Here is a 17,645-nt window from a genome sequence, read left to right as displayed (position 1 = left end):
AATTTTGAACAATATTAATGATATGACGCTGTTCTGGAAACTTTCTACTTCTCTGTTTATCTGTCTGATTTTAAGGTTGCTTTCTTTTGACTGCCCCCTGTCGTTTTAAAGAATATCACAACGCCAAACGCATCAAGTATAAAAGCCTCGTCCGTTTCGTGAGGTGCATGCAAGGGTAATTAGGCAAGTCAATGTATAATGAGTGTTCTGTAGACTATCAAAAAAAATGTAAGCTTAAAGGGGCTAATTATTTTAAACTTTAAAAGCAGTTTTTCATTTTTTTAAACGTATTTATTGCCGAAATAACACAAATAAGACTTTCTTCCAAAAAAAAAAAATATCAGAAATAATGTGAAAATTTCCCTGCACTATTAAACATAATTTGGGAAATATTTGAAAAAGATATATATATATATATATATATATATATATATATATATATATATATATATATATATATATATATATATATATATATATATATATATATATATAAAATCAAAGGGGGAGCTAATAATTCTGTTCTTAAATATATGCTGCAATGATTTATTTAACTGCTCTTAAAATATATTATTAATTAATCCTTTCTTCATACAATTTATTAGGTTTCAGGCCAATAGCCAAGAGGGGTTCTGGTGTTGTAAAAGACAAAGTAGGATTGTTTATTTATTTATTTATTTTTATTTAAGTGGCCAAATTCTGATTGTGGAAGGCTTAATGTATTGGCAAGTTTGTTATTTGCCTGTAGGTTTCTGTGTTTCATTTAAAGCAAGTTTTACCAGATCCCCCCCTCCCCCCACCCCCCCAAAAAAATTTGTAACTTATATAACTGTAATATAAAACCTAAAGTTTAAATGCAGATTTGTAAACAAACACTTAGTAAAATAGTATAGTAAGCAATTTGACAAAATGGTTGGAAATTTTTTCCGTACATCAAAAAGTGTGGTCATGATAACCATCCGACAAGATAATACAGCAAACATTAGTTTTTAAAATGTCATTAATATAAATATGCAATCTGTATACTGCATAATTGCATAGAAAGCAGGCAAATAACTGCATAAAGTAATGGCCACCCTTTCAATAAGCTGGCTGCAGGCTAGTGTAATGTTAAAATAAGGTTTAATAACTGACAAAGAGACAGTTTAAAAAAGATTTTCATTTATTTTAGCCATAGTGCAAATTAAACGTGTCTCATATATCAGTAATATGCCTATACACAGGCTGTATTTGTTTCTAACAAATAGTTTCAACTGAAATTAGACATGCTAGAGATTAGGAGAACTGGCGGGGATCATATACTTTAGCTGTTTATTCTACAGTTAGTTTTAAGGGCATATTATTCACAGAGTCTATCGTTATAGCAGGCTAATATAGGCTAGTCTGTGTTAAAGTGGAGGAAACACGAGCATTAACGGCATTATTATGATATGATCATTCAGTAGCGAATGATCACAGGACAGGGCAGGAGAACGTGATCGATCCCTTTCTGCATGTCTAGGTTAATGTTAACAGCGCATTTTAATGACATTTTAATTGTTGGTGATTTATTAATGGGGACCCGTCCCCTCCGTCCACCCTAAATCTACGCCTCTGCCTACCGTAATCTCTGAAATTTCTAATCAGAGGATACTGAAATCCTGCCATTTGCACCGTGCTTATTAGTACATAACTCTGTGTGCTCCTAACAGGTCAGGTCCTGAGTGCTCACGTCTCTGGTCGTGTGGTGATGAAAAGCTATCTGAGCGGAATGCCTGAATGCAAATTTGGAATGAATGACAAAATCGTCATCGACAAGCAGGGCAAAGGAGGAACCACTGATGATGCTGGGAAAAGGTTTCAAATTCCTATTTGTTTTTGCAGTTGTTTTAGCTTGTCTGTCTAATTTGATCACTTCATTTGAAAGTTTGTGTCCTTTTGTCTGCATTTTGTGTTTTTTTTTTTTTACCCTGAATTTTTCTGAAATGTTGGATTGTGCAGTGTATGGTTTATTTTGGGTTTTGAAGCTGTCTGTTTTTTGTTGCGTCTCTTTTTCTCTGTGCTACCACAGTGAGTTAGGGGGAAGGTATTGTATCTTTATATTCTGTTCAGTTTTGTGTTTGTGTTGTGTTGAAGGTTCCATGAAGTGCTTTGAAATGTGCATTTTTATTCGATGTTTGGCCTCATCTCAACCGAAACATGAACAGAGGGTGGTACATGGTGTAGCTCCTCCCCTTTAAAAAAAACAGCCAATAGTGCTTTGTTGTATCATTGCTCTGCCAGTGAGAGTGGTTGAGATTAAGTGTATCAAATGAAAAGCAAATGACAAGCGTCTCGTAGGGGGCGGGGCATGTCAGATATTAGAGAGCATTTGATTGGTTATGATTTGATGAGAAAACGAAGTCTGAGGTGATGTGAATAAAACTAGGAAGAAGTGACAAACAACAAAATTGACATGTTTACATCAGTTTGATATCTTCTAAACGTTGATTTTGACACTGCGCACTGGCTTATAGATATCTTAAAAACTAACAATATGGATACTAACATCTAAAATACTTCATTTTACTTTCATGGGACCTTTAAACTATGAAACATATCAATGTCATTTTTATTTTGTTTTGTTTATTTGATTTACAGTAGAGGTTTCTAATCCTAGCAAACAATTTTGTGTTTAATGGACGTTTAATAGACATCTAAATGTAGAAGCTTGGCTAAAACAAGGTTAAACTTGGGTTGTCAGTTAAAATCTAATAGACATTTTAGAAGTCAAACTAGTCATCAAATAGACCGATTCGAGAGCTTTTATATGTGTAGTCATTCATTTTTGTTTATTTGATGATTTGTTTTGTTTTGGCCTATTCTTAGACGTCTGTTAGATTTTGACTGACAGCCCAAATTTAGCCTTGTTTTAGCCAAGATCACTTTGGTGGTTTAGACGTCTATTACACATCTTTTAGAAACAAAACAAAAATGCTTGCTGGGACAGCTTGAGAGTTGAGAATGTTTCAATATTTACCAGAATTAGCTTTTTTAAATAAATTGTATCAGTCTAATTTGGCTATTATTGTAATTATGATCAATTCCGATTTTGTTTTTTGTTTTAAATTTAATTTTACTATTGTTACTATTATTTAAATATTTAAATTTTTACTCTAGACATTTGACTTTCTAAACTAAAGGTTTCTTCTAAAGATGTAAATGACCTAAAAAAGGTCACACTCTATGATTTTAAAGTTTGGGCTTGGTAATGTTTTGTAATTTATACAGTAGCATTGTGATCTTAATATATTTATATATTTAAGTATATATATTTTGATTTTAAAATAATGTATTTATGTATTTTCAGCATCATTATTCCAGTTGTCTGTGTAAAACGATAATCTAGAAATCATTATTATTATTATTATTATTATTATTATTATTATTATTAGGGGCCAAGCATCGCAGGTGTGGAGGCACCTATTGTTTTTGTTAGCGTTCCTGTTATAATTGTTGTTCTGCTGCTGCTTCTTCTTCTTCTTCCGCCGGATTTAAATGGCAGCCCTAATAACCTGTTTGCGGGAAAGTTGTATAATTTGGGCAGTGTCAACATGAACCACAGTAAACCTGAAGTCTCTAATTCAAACTCTCTAGCGCTACCACTTGTCCAAAGTTTCACTTTATCTTTATAACTATTCAACAGAATGGGCTACAATTTTTTTTATCCTCTGAATCATTAGCCCAGTCCGATTTAAACGCACCCTATGATGCCATTTTCCGTCATTTTTTTTTCTTTTTAGCTATTTTGAATTTTATTCAAGTTTAAATTTGTGTTCATATTTTAAAACATATTTTATCAAAGTAGTCCTCGGCCATTTATCCAATTTCGACCAAAAATGATTCACATGATCTACAGACCATGCTTATCAGAAGTTATGGAATTCAAGTTGATTAGACGAACTGTTTTCATTAACATGCGAACAAATCTAACATGGATCTTGTGAAATTGGTCTTCAAGCGATATCTCCATAATACATTGACGCATTCGCATTTTGGGCTGCGTCCGAAACCCAAATCCTGCATTTGAATTTAAACGTATTACTCAGCCGTTAGAAAAGTGTGTTCTATACAGTATGAATGTGAAAAGTGTGAATGTAATTCGGATGTACTACATCCGCCATTTTGTCATGGTCACGCGACCTACCTGCGTCAACTGCATATACTACTCGGCTCGCATACTGATATTAGCGTATTATACCGACCTTGGTGTGTGTTATGACAACCATGGTCTGAGGTCGTCTGCAGCGCTTCAGTGCACTGCTCCTAGTGGTCCGGAGATATAAAAATAGCTTTTTTTGCCTGTATGTTCTCAACCCTTCGTCCAAAACTCATAAAAAAAACAGTCAGCCATTTTGTGATTTGTCAAAAATGTTATATTTTACAAACGTATTCACATATGATTTCAAAACATGGTATGGATCTCCGACACCATGCCCTTAAGGTACTTAAAAACATTTTAAGCAGCACCATCTTGTGGCCAAAAGTTTTAAGTAATCTTCCCCAGGGAGAGGGGAAGAGTCGACAAAGGTTTTTGAGCTGGTAATCGACCTCAGGTCACCGTAAGCACCATGGTGCTACTTGTTGGCGCACTTAACCACTAGGCTATTTTCACCGACAAGCCATTTTGTTTTTGATTGAAAACCGTTTTATTTTTTCTCCTCGACCGTTGATTCAATTGTCACCAATTTTGACTCTGATCATTTTCAGACCACGCTGATCAAACGTTATGGAAATCATATCAATCAGCAAAATGGTTGTCGTTTATGGTATCGACAAATGCGCTAGCAGGATGTCAAAGTACATCTGAGACTGTAACTCTGCAATGCTTAAACATACTGACACTGAAAATTAGGTGCGTCATTGGCAACTCACAATGACCACAACACAGGTTTAGTAACAGTGCCACCTAGTGGTCACGAGTTATAAACTGTTCACTAAACGTCAATAATGAATAAAAATGTGCTAATAACTTTAGACTGAGGCGAGGCAGTGGCGCAGTAGGTAGTGCTATCGCCTCACAGCAAGAAGGTCGCTGGTTCGAACCTCGGCTCAGTTGGCATTTCTGTGTGGAGTTTGCATGTTCTCCCTGCCTTCGCGTGAGTTTCCTCCGGGTGCTCTGGTTTCCCCCACAGTCCAAAGACATGCTGTACAGGTGAATTGGGTGAGCTAAATTGTCCGTAGTGTATGAGTATGTGTGTGAATGTGTGTGTGGATGTTTCCCAGAGGTGGGTTGTGGCTGGAAGGGCAACCGCTGCGTAAAAACTTGCTGGATAAGTTGCCGGTTCATTCCGCTGTGGCGAATAAAGGGACTAAACCGACAAGAAAATGAATGAATGAATGAATGAACTTTAGACTGCATTCGTTTATTGTGGTAAAATTGATCTTGACTTATTCCTTGGCTCATGCCGAGAACATTGATATTAAATATGCCATATTTGGCTGAACTTTCTGTCCGCCATATTGATTTTGTTCAAAAAAATCATTTGCAAACTCCTAGACCGTTTGCCGAAATATCACCAAATTTGACTCAGATCATTGTCGGACCATGTTGACTAAGTGTTGTGAAATTCGTGTCAATAGCCGAAGCGTTTTTGTTTACGACACTGACAAATGTCATTCTGTCTCTGGACTGTTTTGCTCTTTCTGTCTCTGAACTGCTTGGCCCCTTAATTGCTGCTTGCAGCTATATTTATTATCATTATTATTATATAAAAATATAATGATCAACATTGAAAATGTAATAGCAAAGTTTTTATATATATTTTTGGAAACCATGTAATTTTACAGGATTGAAACAAAGATCAAGAAAGTAGCTTTTTATAAGTTATAATAAATATATGTATATATATTATAGTTTATAAGTGTAATGCAATTGATTTTTCATCAGTCTTATACATTATTGCTGAAAAAGCATTTATTTATTTATTTTATTTAATATATTTCATATCATCAATTCAGGGTGTGCAATAGTGACAAAAAAATATCTTGATTTTTTTTTTGAGTAAATAAACTGATAAAAGAATTATATTACTTATTGGCCATAATGGAAACTTGTGTATAAAAATGGAGTACATCCTATATTTAAAAACAAAATAGTGTATTTTAGCAAGTTTTGTCAGTGTTATTTCACACTTTTATAGTTTATTCATCACTCATTTTCTTAAAAACCTTGCTTTAATGTGCATTTTTCATAATTTGTGCCAGTGGGAAACAGTCCATAGCCATCGACGACTGCACTTTCCATCAGTGTGTGCGTCTTAGCAAGTTCGACTCGGAGCGCAGCATCAGTTTCATCCCTCCTGATGGCGAATATGAGCTCATGAGGTCAGTTCAGCATCAATCTGTCTTTGCATTCCATTGTCTGACTCCATTTTAGCAGTCAATCTGTGTGTGCAGGTACCGCACCACTAAGGACATAATTCTGCCCTTCCGGGTCATTCCACTGGTTCGAGAGGTTGGACGCACAAAGCTGGAGGTCAAAGTTGTCATCAAATCTAACTTCAAACCCTCACTCCTGGCACAGAAAATAGAGGTGAGTATGCGATTTGTTTTTTTTTTTGTCCTGTTTACATCTGGTACATGCGTTCTAATACTGTTCTAATCTATTGTGTCACCTTTTGAGTGATATAGCTTCACAATTATATCACAATATTTGCGATAACTTTGACAATCTAAAAAAAAAAAAATGGATCAATGCTTTTTTTGTTATGGTGCATTCACACTAGATGCGAATGAAGCATTAAGGGCCGGTGAATTACATGTTAAGTCTGTGCATCCTGACATGGATTGATTTGCTCGAATTGCTTAAGTTTAAAAATATGAGCTCTGGCAAGAATTCATAAAATGTTAACCAATCAGGAGCTTGCTCTTGTATCAGCCGCCATCAAGGCACAGCCCCTAGAGGAGTTAGTGAAGCTGGGTGCGCCTTTGAATGTTATGATAAACCGAGACATGGTGGTAAACGAGTCCACTCTGTTTTTTAGCCTTCCATAGCACATACAGCACTGTTACCCTCTCTACAAAATCCATGTCAGCCATTTCGCTATGAAACTGTAGCAATTTGGTGAAATAAATAAATAAATTTATTTTCCTCCTAATAATAAGAACAGCATACTCGATCCACGTGATTGGTTCTGGCCGAGGCGTGTTCGGCCAAGGTGTTCGATTCGAATGATGTCTCTTAATTTGCGACAAACGCGGGAAGGTGATTTGACGCTTTCTACATGTAGCGAAACCATAGAGCGAAACAGACGGCAAAATTGGGAAAACGCAAGTTTGCATACTCCTGATTGGAGAAAGACTAGTTTAAACAGTGGCTGAAACCTGTCGCTGAAAACAACCGCGTAATTGATTCTTTCAAGCGTTGTTTTTTATTATGAGTGTGTGTTTGCAGAGCGAATTTTCCCCTCCGTGTCTATGATGGATCAGGGTCACTCATTGGTGAACAGTGCCAGAGCGTTAGAGCCAATCGCAGCCCTTTCTGTTAAGCGTGTGACCAATCATAGGAGAGTAAGAACTCGCTAGACAATGCTCAGAAGGCAAGCAGGATAATATTTACATTGTTTATTTGCTATAAATGCTCATGTTGTTCTCTGCATGTACTTGGGTTTATAAAGGTGCAGTTCATATATATGACTGCTTGTTTTAAAAGAAAAAATTGTATTACAAATACTATATAAATATATTCATACATTTTTAAGACAAGAAGTCCTGTGCTGTGAAGTCAAATATAAAACTGTGTATGGTAAGCATTGCTTAATCGTCACCAAACCAAACCGAGACCAGTGTAGGTTCACACCCCTATTAACAACTGTTTATTAGCAACTGTTAATTAAGTCAAAGGTTTGATACTGATTTGAAGCTGTGATGAGGTCTTAAAATATTCTGAGAAGGTCTTTAAAAAGTCCTAAAAAGGTATTAAAATTACCTTTAAGATTCTTGCATATACCCTGCTACAATCCTAGCATACAAACTCAATGTGTCACATCCTGAGATGTGACTTACGGATACGCACTTTGCGATATCTATGCAGAAACGTGAAATTTTGCGTGTGTCGTGAAGTGAATTTCATGCATGAATAAAGCGAGTAAACTCAAAATATTTCGCAAGGCGTATCTGGCTTGAACGCACCGTTAGAGATTCCAGCTGGCAGGCAGCAACATTTATTAGTGCCAATATAAAGAAGTCAGTCTGGCTGATAATAATGCATCTAATTACACTAAATCAGAGACATTCGTAAAATGAAATTAATATTTATTACAAATGAAATGCAATTTAGTTAAAACTAACCCACATAATTGGTAACTGTTGCTTACCAAAGACTAAATATTCATAATCGTTTCCTATTGGAACTGCGGATCTGATGTCTTGCATTACTTTTGAATAAATCTGTCTAACTTCTTGTAACCGAACTACTTCTATACTATTGAAGTAGCTCCCATTTATCTCCGAAGATTAGTTTATGATCTTAATACCAGGTTTAACAGGACACTGGATGATATTTTGGCTGAATGTTTTTATGCAGGTGCGCATTCCAACACCTCTGAACACTAGTGGAGTTCAGGTGATCTGCATGAAAGGAAAAGCCAAATACAAGGCCAGCGAGAACGCCATCGTGTGGAAGTAAGTCACCTTCACATCTGTGTGCACTTGGTGCTTGTGTGTGTTCGCATCTTTACACCATCTTTACCGTCTCTCTGCTTAGGATCAAACGTATGGCAGGAATGAAGGAATCTCAGATCAGTGCTGAGATCGAGCTGCTGCCCACTAATGATAAGAAGAAGTGGGCCCGTCCACCCATTTCCATGAACTTTGAGGTCAGTCTTCTAAATCTCAGAGGTTTTAATTCTACTGTCCACATGAATGATACATGTATTATTTATGGTTTGAATACTAGATAAATGTTTTTGATGGTAAAATGCTTTAGGCCAGGGGTGTCCAAACTAGATCTGAAGATCTTTGCCCAAACCTGACGGGACCCGGGTGGACCCAACGGGTTCGGATGGGTTCAGGTTTAATTTCTATTATTTTAGACGGGGTCGGGCCAGGGTGAAGCGATCACGAACAGAGGGGACGGGTAGAGTCGGTGGAGCGACGACACGAGGAAGCGATCATAAATTGAGGAGCGGGAAAGGGGGGCGGGGTGGAGTGACAACGCGGGAAAGCCTTCACAAACTGAGGAGCGGGAAAGGGGGGCGAGGTGGAGCGACGTCGCGGGGTAGCGTTCACAAACAAGCGGCGAGAGCGTCAAAGTAGCCGGAAGTCATTTATTTTCAATAAGAACCAGTGGCGAGGAGCAGCGCGGCACGTCTTCTCCGGTGTGGGCGTCAAGGAGGACTTTATGGTAATGAGCTATGACACAGTTCGGCGGCAAGCAATCAGAATGAAGTAGTCCACCAGTTGAGAGGAGTTCAGAGAACACAGACCTGTGAACTTTGGCTCCGACCACAGTTGTTCCCAGGGGTTTGATTATTGCGGTTGCCGGATTTTCAATTATTGATAATCGCGACGACGCGGGGCCCCCTAATCACACGGGGCCCCCCCTGCGGGCTCGTCCGCTACGCCACTGGGTATTTCGGTGGTCATTCATACACTGCATATTACAGTAGAGCGCTAAACAGCAATCTATGTACAGCAATCTGGCAGGGAAGATGATGAAGTCAATAGCTACATTGAAACTGCTGTCATGGAAAATGAAATGGATGTTCTTGGCTGGTAGAAGATGAATAAACAACCCAAAACATGCTAAATTAGCCAGACCAGAACTATGCATCTCGGCCTGTAGCAGCAGCAGTGAAAGGGTGTTCAGTGATGCTGGACGCACCACCCTGAGCGCAGGACTGCGCTAAAGCCATTTACAGTGGATTCAATAATGTTCCTCCACAGAAACACGTAGCCTAATCTTGGTGAGTGCAGGGTTTTTAAATTATAAATATGAATTAAACCATAAAATCATAATGGAGACAGAGAAAACAGGCTAATGTTGGCATTAGGCTATTCTTTTAATTCACAGCTTCACCGTCACCTAAAGGCCGGATTTTGAAGAGAAGTGGTAAAACAAATACCGCAGAGCCTTTATCTTAATTTCGTTATCGCCAAATACACATCATAACTTAGAATTTATTTGAATTTATTAAGACAGACTTCTTTTCATTGGTGTGTTGGCCAATTTAAAGGCTAACTGAACCCTGGCCTATTAGAGTGCTGAGATGTTACAATGTTAGACGACTGATTTTTTTTTCTTTGCTCCAACTTCCAAGTGGCCTATAGCCATCGTTTGTTACGTATAAATTATGTTAAAGCTTATAAATGACTCACTCATGAATAAAGGCAAAAGAGCTGTGTGCATGTGCACGTTTGAATTGTGTCAGGCTGTAAACGGGTTCGGGCTTTATAAAGCTGTCAATCAAAATGTACCTGTCAGGCTCTGGCCAAATTCTGTCAGACTCGAGCCCTATCGGGTCTAGTATTTATGGCCCGATTACAGCTCTAGTCCATACCCGGTCCTGGAGGGCCAGTGTACAGCATATTTTAGCTTTAACTTGCCCTAACACACCTGCAAGGATGTTTCTAGAAAGCCTTGTAAACGTATTTTCACACCGAGAGCGGCAAAGTAGCTGGAAGTCATTCATTTTCAATGAAAGCCGGAGGCGCATCTTCGCCGGTTTGGGCATTGAGGAGAGTTGAAATCAAGTCAACTTTAATTGTAATGAGCTATGATGTGGTTCGGTGGCAAGCAATCAGAATGAAGAAGTCCACAGCTTGATAGAAGTTCAGAGAACACAGACCTGTGAACTTTGGTTCCGACCACAGTTGTTCCCAAGGGTTTGATTATTGCGGTCGTCGGATTTTCAATGATTTAAAATGTTTTCTTACAGGAACATGCATTAAATAAGTTACCGGCGAGTTACTTATGTGTATTAATGTTTTATATATATATATATATATATATATATATATATATATATATATATATATATATATATATATATATATATATATATATATAATCTTTTAAAGGCGGGAATCTCATGCGTCAGTACAAAACAGTATTGCTGCTTCAGGATATTTCAGACATATAGACACATTGGATACTTAAGTGGAGCAAAGCCACACCACATGCAACTTAATCTTCCATTGTTGAATGAATTTCATAAGAAGTGCGCAACATTTTCATGCTAGAGAGCGTTGTGGCCAGGGTGGCCAGAGCGACCTTGGATGCGCTCACCAATATCATTGTGAATGCACAGTAATGCCGAGTTCAGACTGCATGATTTTGAAAGTAGTCGTGTCACAGATGTTTTCACATTGCATGACTATCTGGGCTAGCGTTTCATCGCTGCTTTGTTTACACTGCAAGATGGATCGGTGACAGGGACATTCACACTGTATGACTTTACTATGGGAAGAATCGCAGACAACTTCGTCCAAACTACGTCTCACAGCCAAAAACACGTAGTATATCTTTTGTTATTAACTACATAATGAGAAAGAAGCCTTTAATGGGGTAGAACATGTACATGTTTGCTCACCTGGGTTTAAAGGGAATTAGCCATTTCTCCTCAACATTCATAATAAACAAATTTCTTTCTGTATGCAACGCCAAACAGTCACAGTTGCTCCTGAGCCTTGTCAAACCTCGACTAGTTTTTCCTCCATTTCGTGGGTCCAAATAAACCGAAAGTGAGCGCTTTTAACTTCTCCCCCAGTCTCCCGCTGGCCTGCAGCAGGTACACACACGCACACACAAGTGAATGCTGCTCTCTCATTGGCTGTAGGCGATCGCTGATGTTATTTTCAGTTAAAACTCAATTCACACGGCATGATTTGAATCGCCGACAGCTCCAGATATTTAGCATGCCAAATATCTCACAGGCATCGGCGACTTATCGGCGATTCTCTCAGATCGCGTCTTTGAAAGTTCATACTGTGTGATTGTCACTCACGTGCACGAGCAGCAATTTGCCTGTGATTTCAGGCATTTGTCGGCGATTTCTCAAAACCTGTCGGCGAGCCAAAATCAGGGCTAAAATCACGCAGTCTGAACTAGGCATAAGAGCTTGATTAGCTAGCCCAGGTGTGCCTGATTGGGTTGGAACTAAACTTTGCAGGACACCGGCCCTCCAGGACTGAGTTTGGACACCCCTGCTTTAGGCCCTGTTTACACTGCCAGTTAAATGTGACTCAATTCCGATTTTTTTTTTTTTTTTTTTTTTTGCACGAAAAAACGCATGCATTCGGATATCCAGAGATCGGTTTCAGGGCTTCTTCATATGTGGAAATAAATCAGATCTAAATCGGAAATGCGACTATCATGTAAACAGGCAGATCAAATTTATTGAGGCGTTCTGTTTTGTACATCATTAAACTTGCAACAATGTTGTGCTTCTCCACGGTTTAATGACGTAGAACGAGAAAGATTGTGGAAACGCCGATGCAGTAAACAACAACAGAGAAAACATGGAGGAAAGTGGTCAGTGGTCGATGACAGAAGTTACTTGCGTCAGTGGAGGACACCCTATATGAACCATAGGCGCAAGCTGCGATGATGGCCCTTTCCCTCCTCCTCCGCCTCAAAATTATTTGAACTTTGAGCGAACTTCACATATTTCAGAGAGCTAAAAGCAAGACAATTTATTTCCCGGTGGCTAGTGTGGTGCAGATGCTAGAACCAGCCTTTACACATGCGCGTAAATTATATATAAGTGTACACACATGAATCAGATATGGGTCACAATTAAAAGAACTTGTAAACGGACAGCCAGAAAAAATGAGATGTAGGCAACAAATCAAGATATTGGGAATCAAGACCTGACAGTGTAAACATGGCCTTAGTTTGTGACCTTGTTCCTCTTCCTCAGGTTCCCTTTGCTCCTTCGGGGTTGAAGGTGCGTTACCTGAAGGTGTTTGAGTCCAAACTGAACTACAGCGACCATGATGTGATTAAATGGGTGCGATACATCGGACGCAGCGGAATCTACGAGACGCGCTGCTAATGGCCACCAAGCAGAGGGACCAGCTTTTATTCTCCTATAAGTATACTATGTTTCCCTCTAGCCGTCTCCTTAAAATTTGTGGCTCAAGTAGAAAGCTAATAACAAAAATATGCAAAATGTGAAGTGTAGTTACCTGTATGTGTTTGTACGAGTGCTGTAATGAACAGATTCAGTGTCCTTCCAAGTCCAGCTTCCTGATTCACTGTTATCGGATATCTGGAGACCGTTGTCCATTTTGTCATTGGTTATTTTCCCCACGGTCATACTCTTAGTATCCTATCACTATCTCTCTCTGTGTTTAGATCAGTAAAAATATATAACGAGAACAAACTGAAATGGTGTGGAGTTTTTCTTACTTTGTTTGTTTGTTTCATTACAGCGCAGATCAAAATTTGAGAACAGTTCATTAAAACACAGAGGCAACATGTATGATGTTTTTTCATGAAATATCCAAAAACCACAAGAACAGTGTTACAGTGCAATCAGAAAGTATTCATAGCGCTTCACTTTTTCCACATGTTTTTTGTTGTTGTTCAGCCTCATTCCAAAATGGATTAAATTAATTTATTTCTTCAATTCTACACAGAATACCCCATAATGACAATGTGAAAAAGAGTTTTTGAAACTTGCAAATTTATTAAAAATAAAAAAACTGAAAAAATCACATGTACAATAGTATTTAGCCTTTGCCGTGAAGCTTTAAATTGAGCTCAGGTACATTCTGTTTCCACCAAGCGATGTAGGGATAGTTAACAGTTTGACCCAAAGAATGACCAGTATGGTAGATGAAGAAGAGCCAGAGTCAGAGATTTAAATAAATAAATCGAGTTTACTGAAGATAGTTTGCAGTTTCATTCGCAGAAGCCAGCTTCAACACTCGCAATGAGTTCCTAGGCCGCTCTGCTCACAATCACCAACGAATAACAATTATACTCTCACATAACGTCATTAACTGCGTCACACATATAGGTGTTTTAATCTGATTGGTTAAAACACAGATAGACTAGAAAAATTTCCACGTGGGGTTTGTGCGTACAATTCTGAACATTATCTTAAGCATAAACGCAAGACATCCCTTAGACTGATTAGAGCTGACTCCAGACCTGTGAAACGGATCAACAATCAAATAGAACACACACACTTAAAGTATAATCTGTTTCTTATCCAAGGCTGAGTGTACTCTCAGCCGTCTTTATCAAAACTGGTTAAAAACAGGTAGAATCTACATTCAGGCAGTTTTATCCTTACTACACCAAGTCTATCTTGAATAAAAATTAGAATCACTTTAAAAGAATTAACCGTAAAAATAGCAAAATCACTTTAAACATTTTAGATGGTATTAACTCGTCGAAATAACAATAGAAACAGTTGCTTCCTGTCCTAAGCCCTCAGTTCCACTCAAGGTCTCCGTGACCTCTGACCTAGTTTGGTGGCTTTCGAAAATAGTTAGAGACAGGCAAATGCACTGAACATTCTTATATTAAGCAATGTGTTAACTTATTCATTAATTAAAATCAATTCACAGGTAAATACTGAGAAACAGGATGATGAAAAGGATAAACGATGGTCCAAGATGAGATGGACTGGAAAGCAGAAATCCGAATCCTTCAGCAGAACCGCTCTCCCTCGGGAGGCCAATACGGAAGTAACTGAAACTGCAATTCATCGAAAATCCGCTAGGCCTGGCTCCTTAATAGAGCAAAGTGTAATTGAGCCCACTGTTAGAACGGCCAACTTTACAGCAGAAAAAAAAAGGTGTTTACAGCCTGGTACAAAGAATGATTTTTGGTTCATACAGCTATTATTACTCTTCATGACAACTGTGAGGGGGGTGAATTTTTAACTCATCCGTTTCCTTTATATTAGGATATATTAAGTTTGCATAATTAAGGGCGTGGCCACTTGATTGACAGTTAGGTCTCGCTGGTCGCTGTCACGTCACCTCAGCTGAAACCGGCAGATTAGCCACTGATTTCGGCTTGTTCATTCTATTTTTGTGTTGTTTTATGTGGCTTTACACAGTCCGCTGCCTTTTGGGATTATTTCCTACAATTATCAGATGGTATGGGAAGCTGTGTGCATTTAATTGTGCTCACAAACCATTCACGTGACCTCCGTTTCCCTTGTGAGTAAAGTTATATACTTGTAAACCATCTTTATAAATGTATTTGTTTTATTTAAGATCATTTGTAATGTTCTTTAGAGCTGTAGTGCACTCCAGAATCTGACAGATTGATTAGCTGTGGGCTGTAGAACAGGCATCTGAAGCGTTATTATACAGTGTTATGCTGGATTTCATCAATAGCCTAGCATTTACTAACACGGACTATATTTTAAGTGTTTGGAAGTAATTCGCATTTTCCTCTTGTAGGAAAACGTCATAAGAACAATACTTAGTGGCTCAATGTATTACTACAGTATTTTTAAAAGTCTAAACACTTTATTGATATAGTGTACAGCCAAGCACATGTGGTCAGAATACAAACGAGTCGCAGGTGATTAAGCGTTTTTCCTAAGTAAAGTGTCTAAGCCAGGTCCAAGCAAAATGCCAGCAGGTGTCTGTAGCTCCGCTCACTCTCTTCCTCTTTGGTATCCCACCGTGGGTGTTATGATGCGCAAACAAAATGGCGACGGTTGGCCGTGCATACTTGTGGCTTCTTTTGCGCTCTTCAGAAACCTATGGGTGACGTCACGGACACTACGTCCATATATTTTACAGTCTATGGTTTCCACTGATCGTTCTTGAGATGTTTCAGCAGCTTAATTGGAGTTCACCTGTGGTAAATTCAGTTGATTTGACATGTATTGACAAGGCATACACTTGTCTATATAAGGTCCCAGGGTTGACAGTGCATGTCATAACACAAACCAAGCGTGAAGACAAAAGAATTGTCTGCAGACCTCCGAGACAGGATTGTCTCGAGGCACTATGCTGGGGAAGGTTACAGAAAAATTTCTGCTGCTCTGAAAGTTCCAATGAGCACATTGGCCTCCGTCATCCATAAGTGAGAGATGCTTGGAACCACCAGGACTCGTCCTAGAGCTGGCCGGCCAGAAAACCAGTCACAGCTCATCACCAGGCTAATACCATCCCTACAGTGAAGCATGGTGGTGGCAGCATCATGCTGTGGGGATGTTTTTCAGCAGCAGGAACTGGAAGATTAGTCAGGATAGAGGGAAAGATGAATGCAGCAATGTCCAGAGACATCCTGAATGACTTGCTCTTGACCTCAGACTGGGGAGACGGTTTACCTACCAGCATAACAATGACCCAAAGCACACCGCCAGAATGTCAATGGAGTGGCTTCACAACAACTCGGTGAATGTTGTGTAATAAGTCTTATTGAGATGGATTGTTGGTGATTGTATGGGTGTTAATGGCCAGATTGGGTAGCTACCTAGATGCATGAACAAAGGAAAAACATGACCTGTTAAAGATTTAAGACCTACAACACACATTTCAGTAGATTTAAGGCTTTTTAAGGCCTGAGATTTAATTTTTGAGATTTAAGACACCCTGTAGATTGTTTTCTGAATTTGAACCTCACAGTATATGCACTTTATGTACATCTTAGTTCCAGTTCTGACACCATTTTCCCCTCAGAACTGTCCCATTTCTCCATGGCTCAGATTCAAGAAAGTGCAGGTAACATAACATAACGTTCCTCTTTGATTTTTGGCCATATTTAGATGATATATTAATATTTTGTACATTTGTCAGTTGCACACTCATGATGTGAATGTCCCGTTTCACCACATCCTGAAGGTATTATGTTGAACTGAGATTTATAAGGTTTATAATGCATTTAAGATGCACAGGTTTTAAACTTTTATTTATATGCACTTTATTAATATGCACAAAAAATGCAAATGCAGCTAGGAAATTAAGTATTGTACACGTCACTATTTATCTCAGAAAACATATCCTAAAGGTGTTGTTGACTTAAAATTTATCACCAGATGTTGGTAACCACCAAAGATATACATGTAATGAAAACAAATCTAATTAGTTTACAAATAAAGCTATACGTAATAAAATAAAATTACTCAAGGAAAAACATTGAAAACATAAAGAAAGGGAGGTGTAGAAAGGCAGTGAAAGCCCAGACAGCAGCTGAAATCTCTCAATTGTTAGCAACCCAGCTAGCAAAACTCATGTGACTCAGATCTGGCCTACATAACGCATGGAATGATGAGCGGTCCGCTCCTGTTTGCCAGATCTGGGCCACAATAAAGTCATAGCAATATCACATATCAGCCAGAATTCAACCAAATGAACCAGAACTGACCCTATTCTGGCCCACAGTTTGCTTTAATTCTGGCGCAGATCTGGCCTACACCTTACACTTACTGGGTTTGGCAAAGTACAAATATCCCAGCATGCATTGGAGTATGAATACATTCTATAACTTATTGATGCTCCAGTTTTCATTATTTGCTGTTGATTCGGCTGTTTTTGTTGACGTTGATTTTGTCACTTTTAGTTTCCTGTTTGTGATGTTTGAGTTTTGTTCATTGTGTTAATTGTCACCGTTGCAGAAGCTGAACCATAGAATTGTTTTAGCTTATAAACCTTTATTATTCTGTGGCATGTGCAAGCATGTTATCACGTTACTTCTAATAATGGAT

At 38.5% G+C, this 17,645-nt stretch overlaps 1 protein-coding gene across 3 annotated transcripts in view; it reads left to right on the top strand.

The window, feature by feature from the left end:
- ap2m1a (adaptor related protein complex 2 subunit mu 1a) overlaps nucleotides 1-13,668 on the top strand; it is a 29,652-nt gene extending 15,984 nt beyond the window's left edge. The window contains exons 7-13 of one of the 3 annotated variants that reach the window (NM_001291355.1): nucleotides 1,692-1,836; nucleotides 2,051-2,065; nucleotides 6,226-6,345; nucleotides 6,418-6,553; nucleotides 8,546-8,643; nucleotides 8,726-8,837; nucleotides 12,882-13,668. In NM_001291355.1, the coding sequence (NP_001278284.1) occupies nucleotides 1,692-1,836; nucleotides 2,051-2,065; nucleotides 6,226-6,345; nucleotides 6,418-6,553; nucleotides 8,546-8,643; nucleotides 8,726-8,837; nucleotides 12,882-13,016 (761 nt within the window). In that variant the 3' untranslated portion in view covers nucleotides 13,017-13,668. The remainder of the gene's footprint in view (nucleotides 1-1,691; nucleotides 1,837-2,050; nucleotides 2,066-6,225; nucleotides 6,346-6,417; nucleotides 6,554-8,545; nucleotides 8,644-8,725; nucleotides 8,838-12,881) is intronic. The other 2 variants (NM_212577.2, XM_073912098.1) reach the window with 2 other exon arrangements.
- Nucleotides 13,669-17,645: the final 3,977 nt, after the last annotated feature.

This window comes from Danio rerio, chromosome 2 (genome assembly GCF_049306965.1).
Source record: "Danio rerio strain Tuebingen ecotype United States chromosome 2, GRCz12tu, whole genome shotgun sequence".
NCBI classification, from domain to species: Eukaryota; Metazoa; Chordata; class Actinopteri; order Cypriniformes; family Danionidae; genus Danio; species Danio rerio.
Note: the sequence above shows the minus strand (reverse complement) of the source record. Positions and strands in the feature narration are given on the sequence as shown.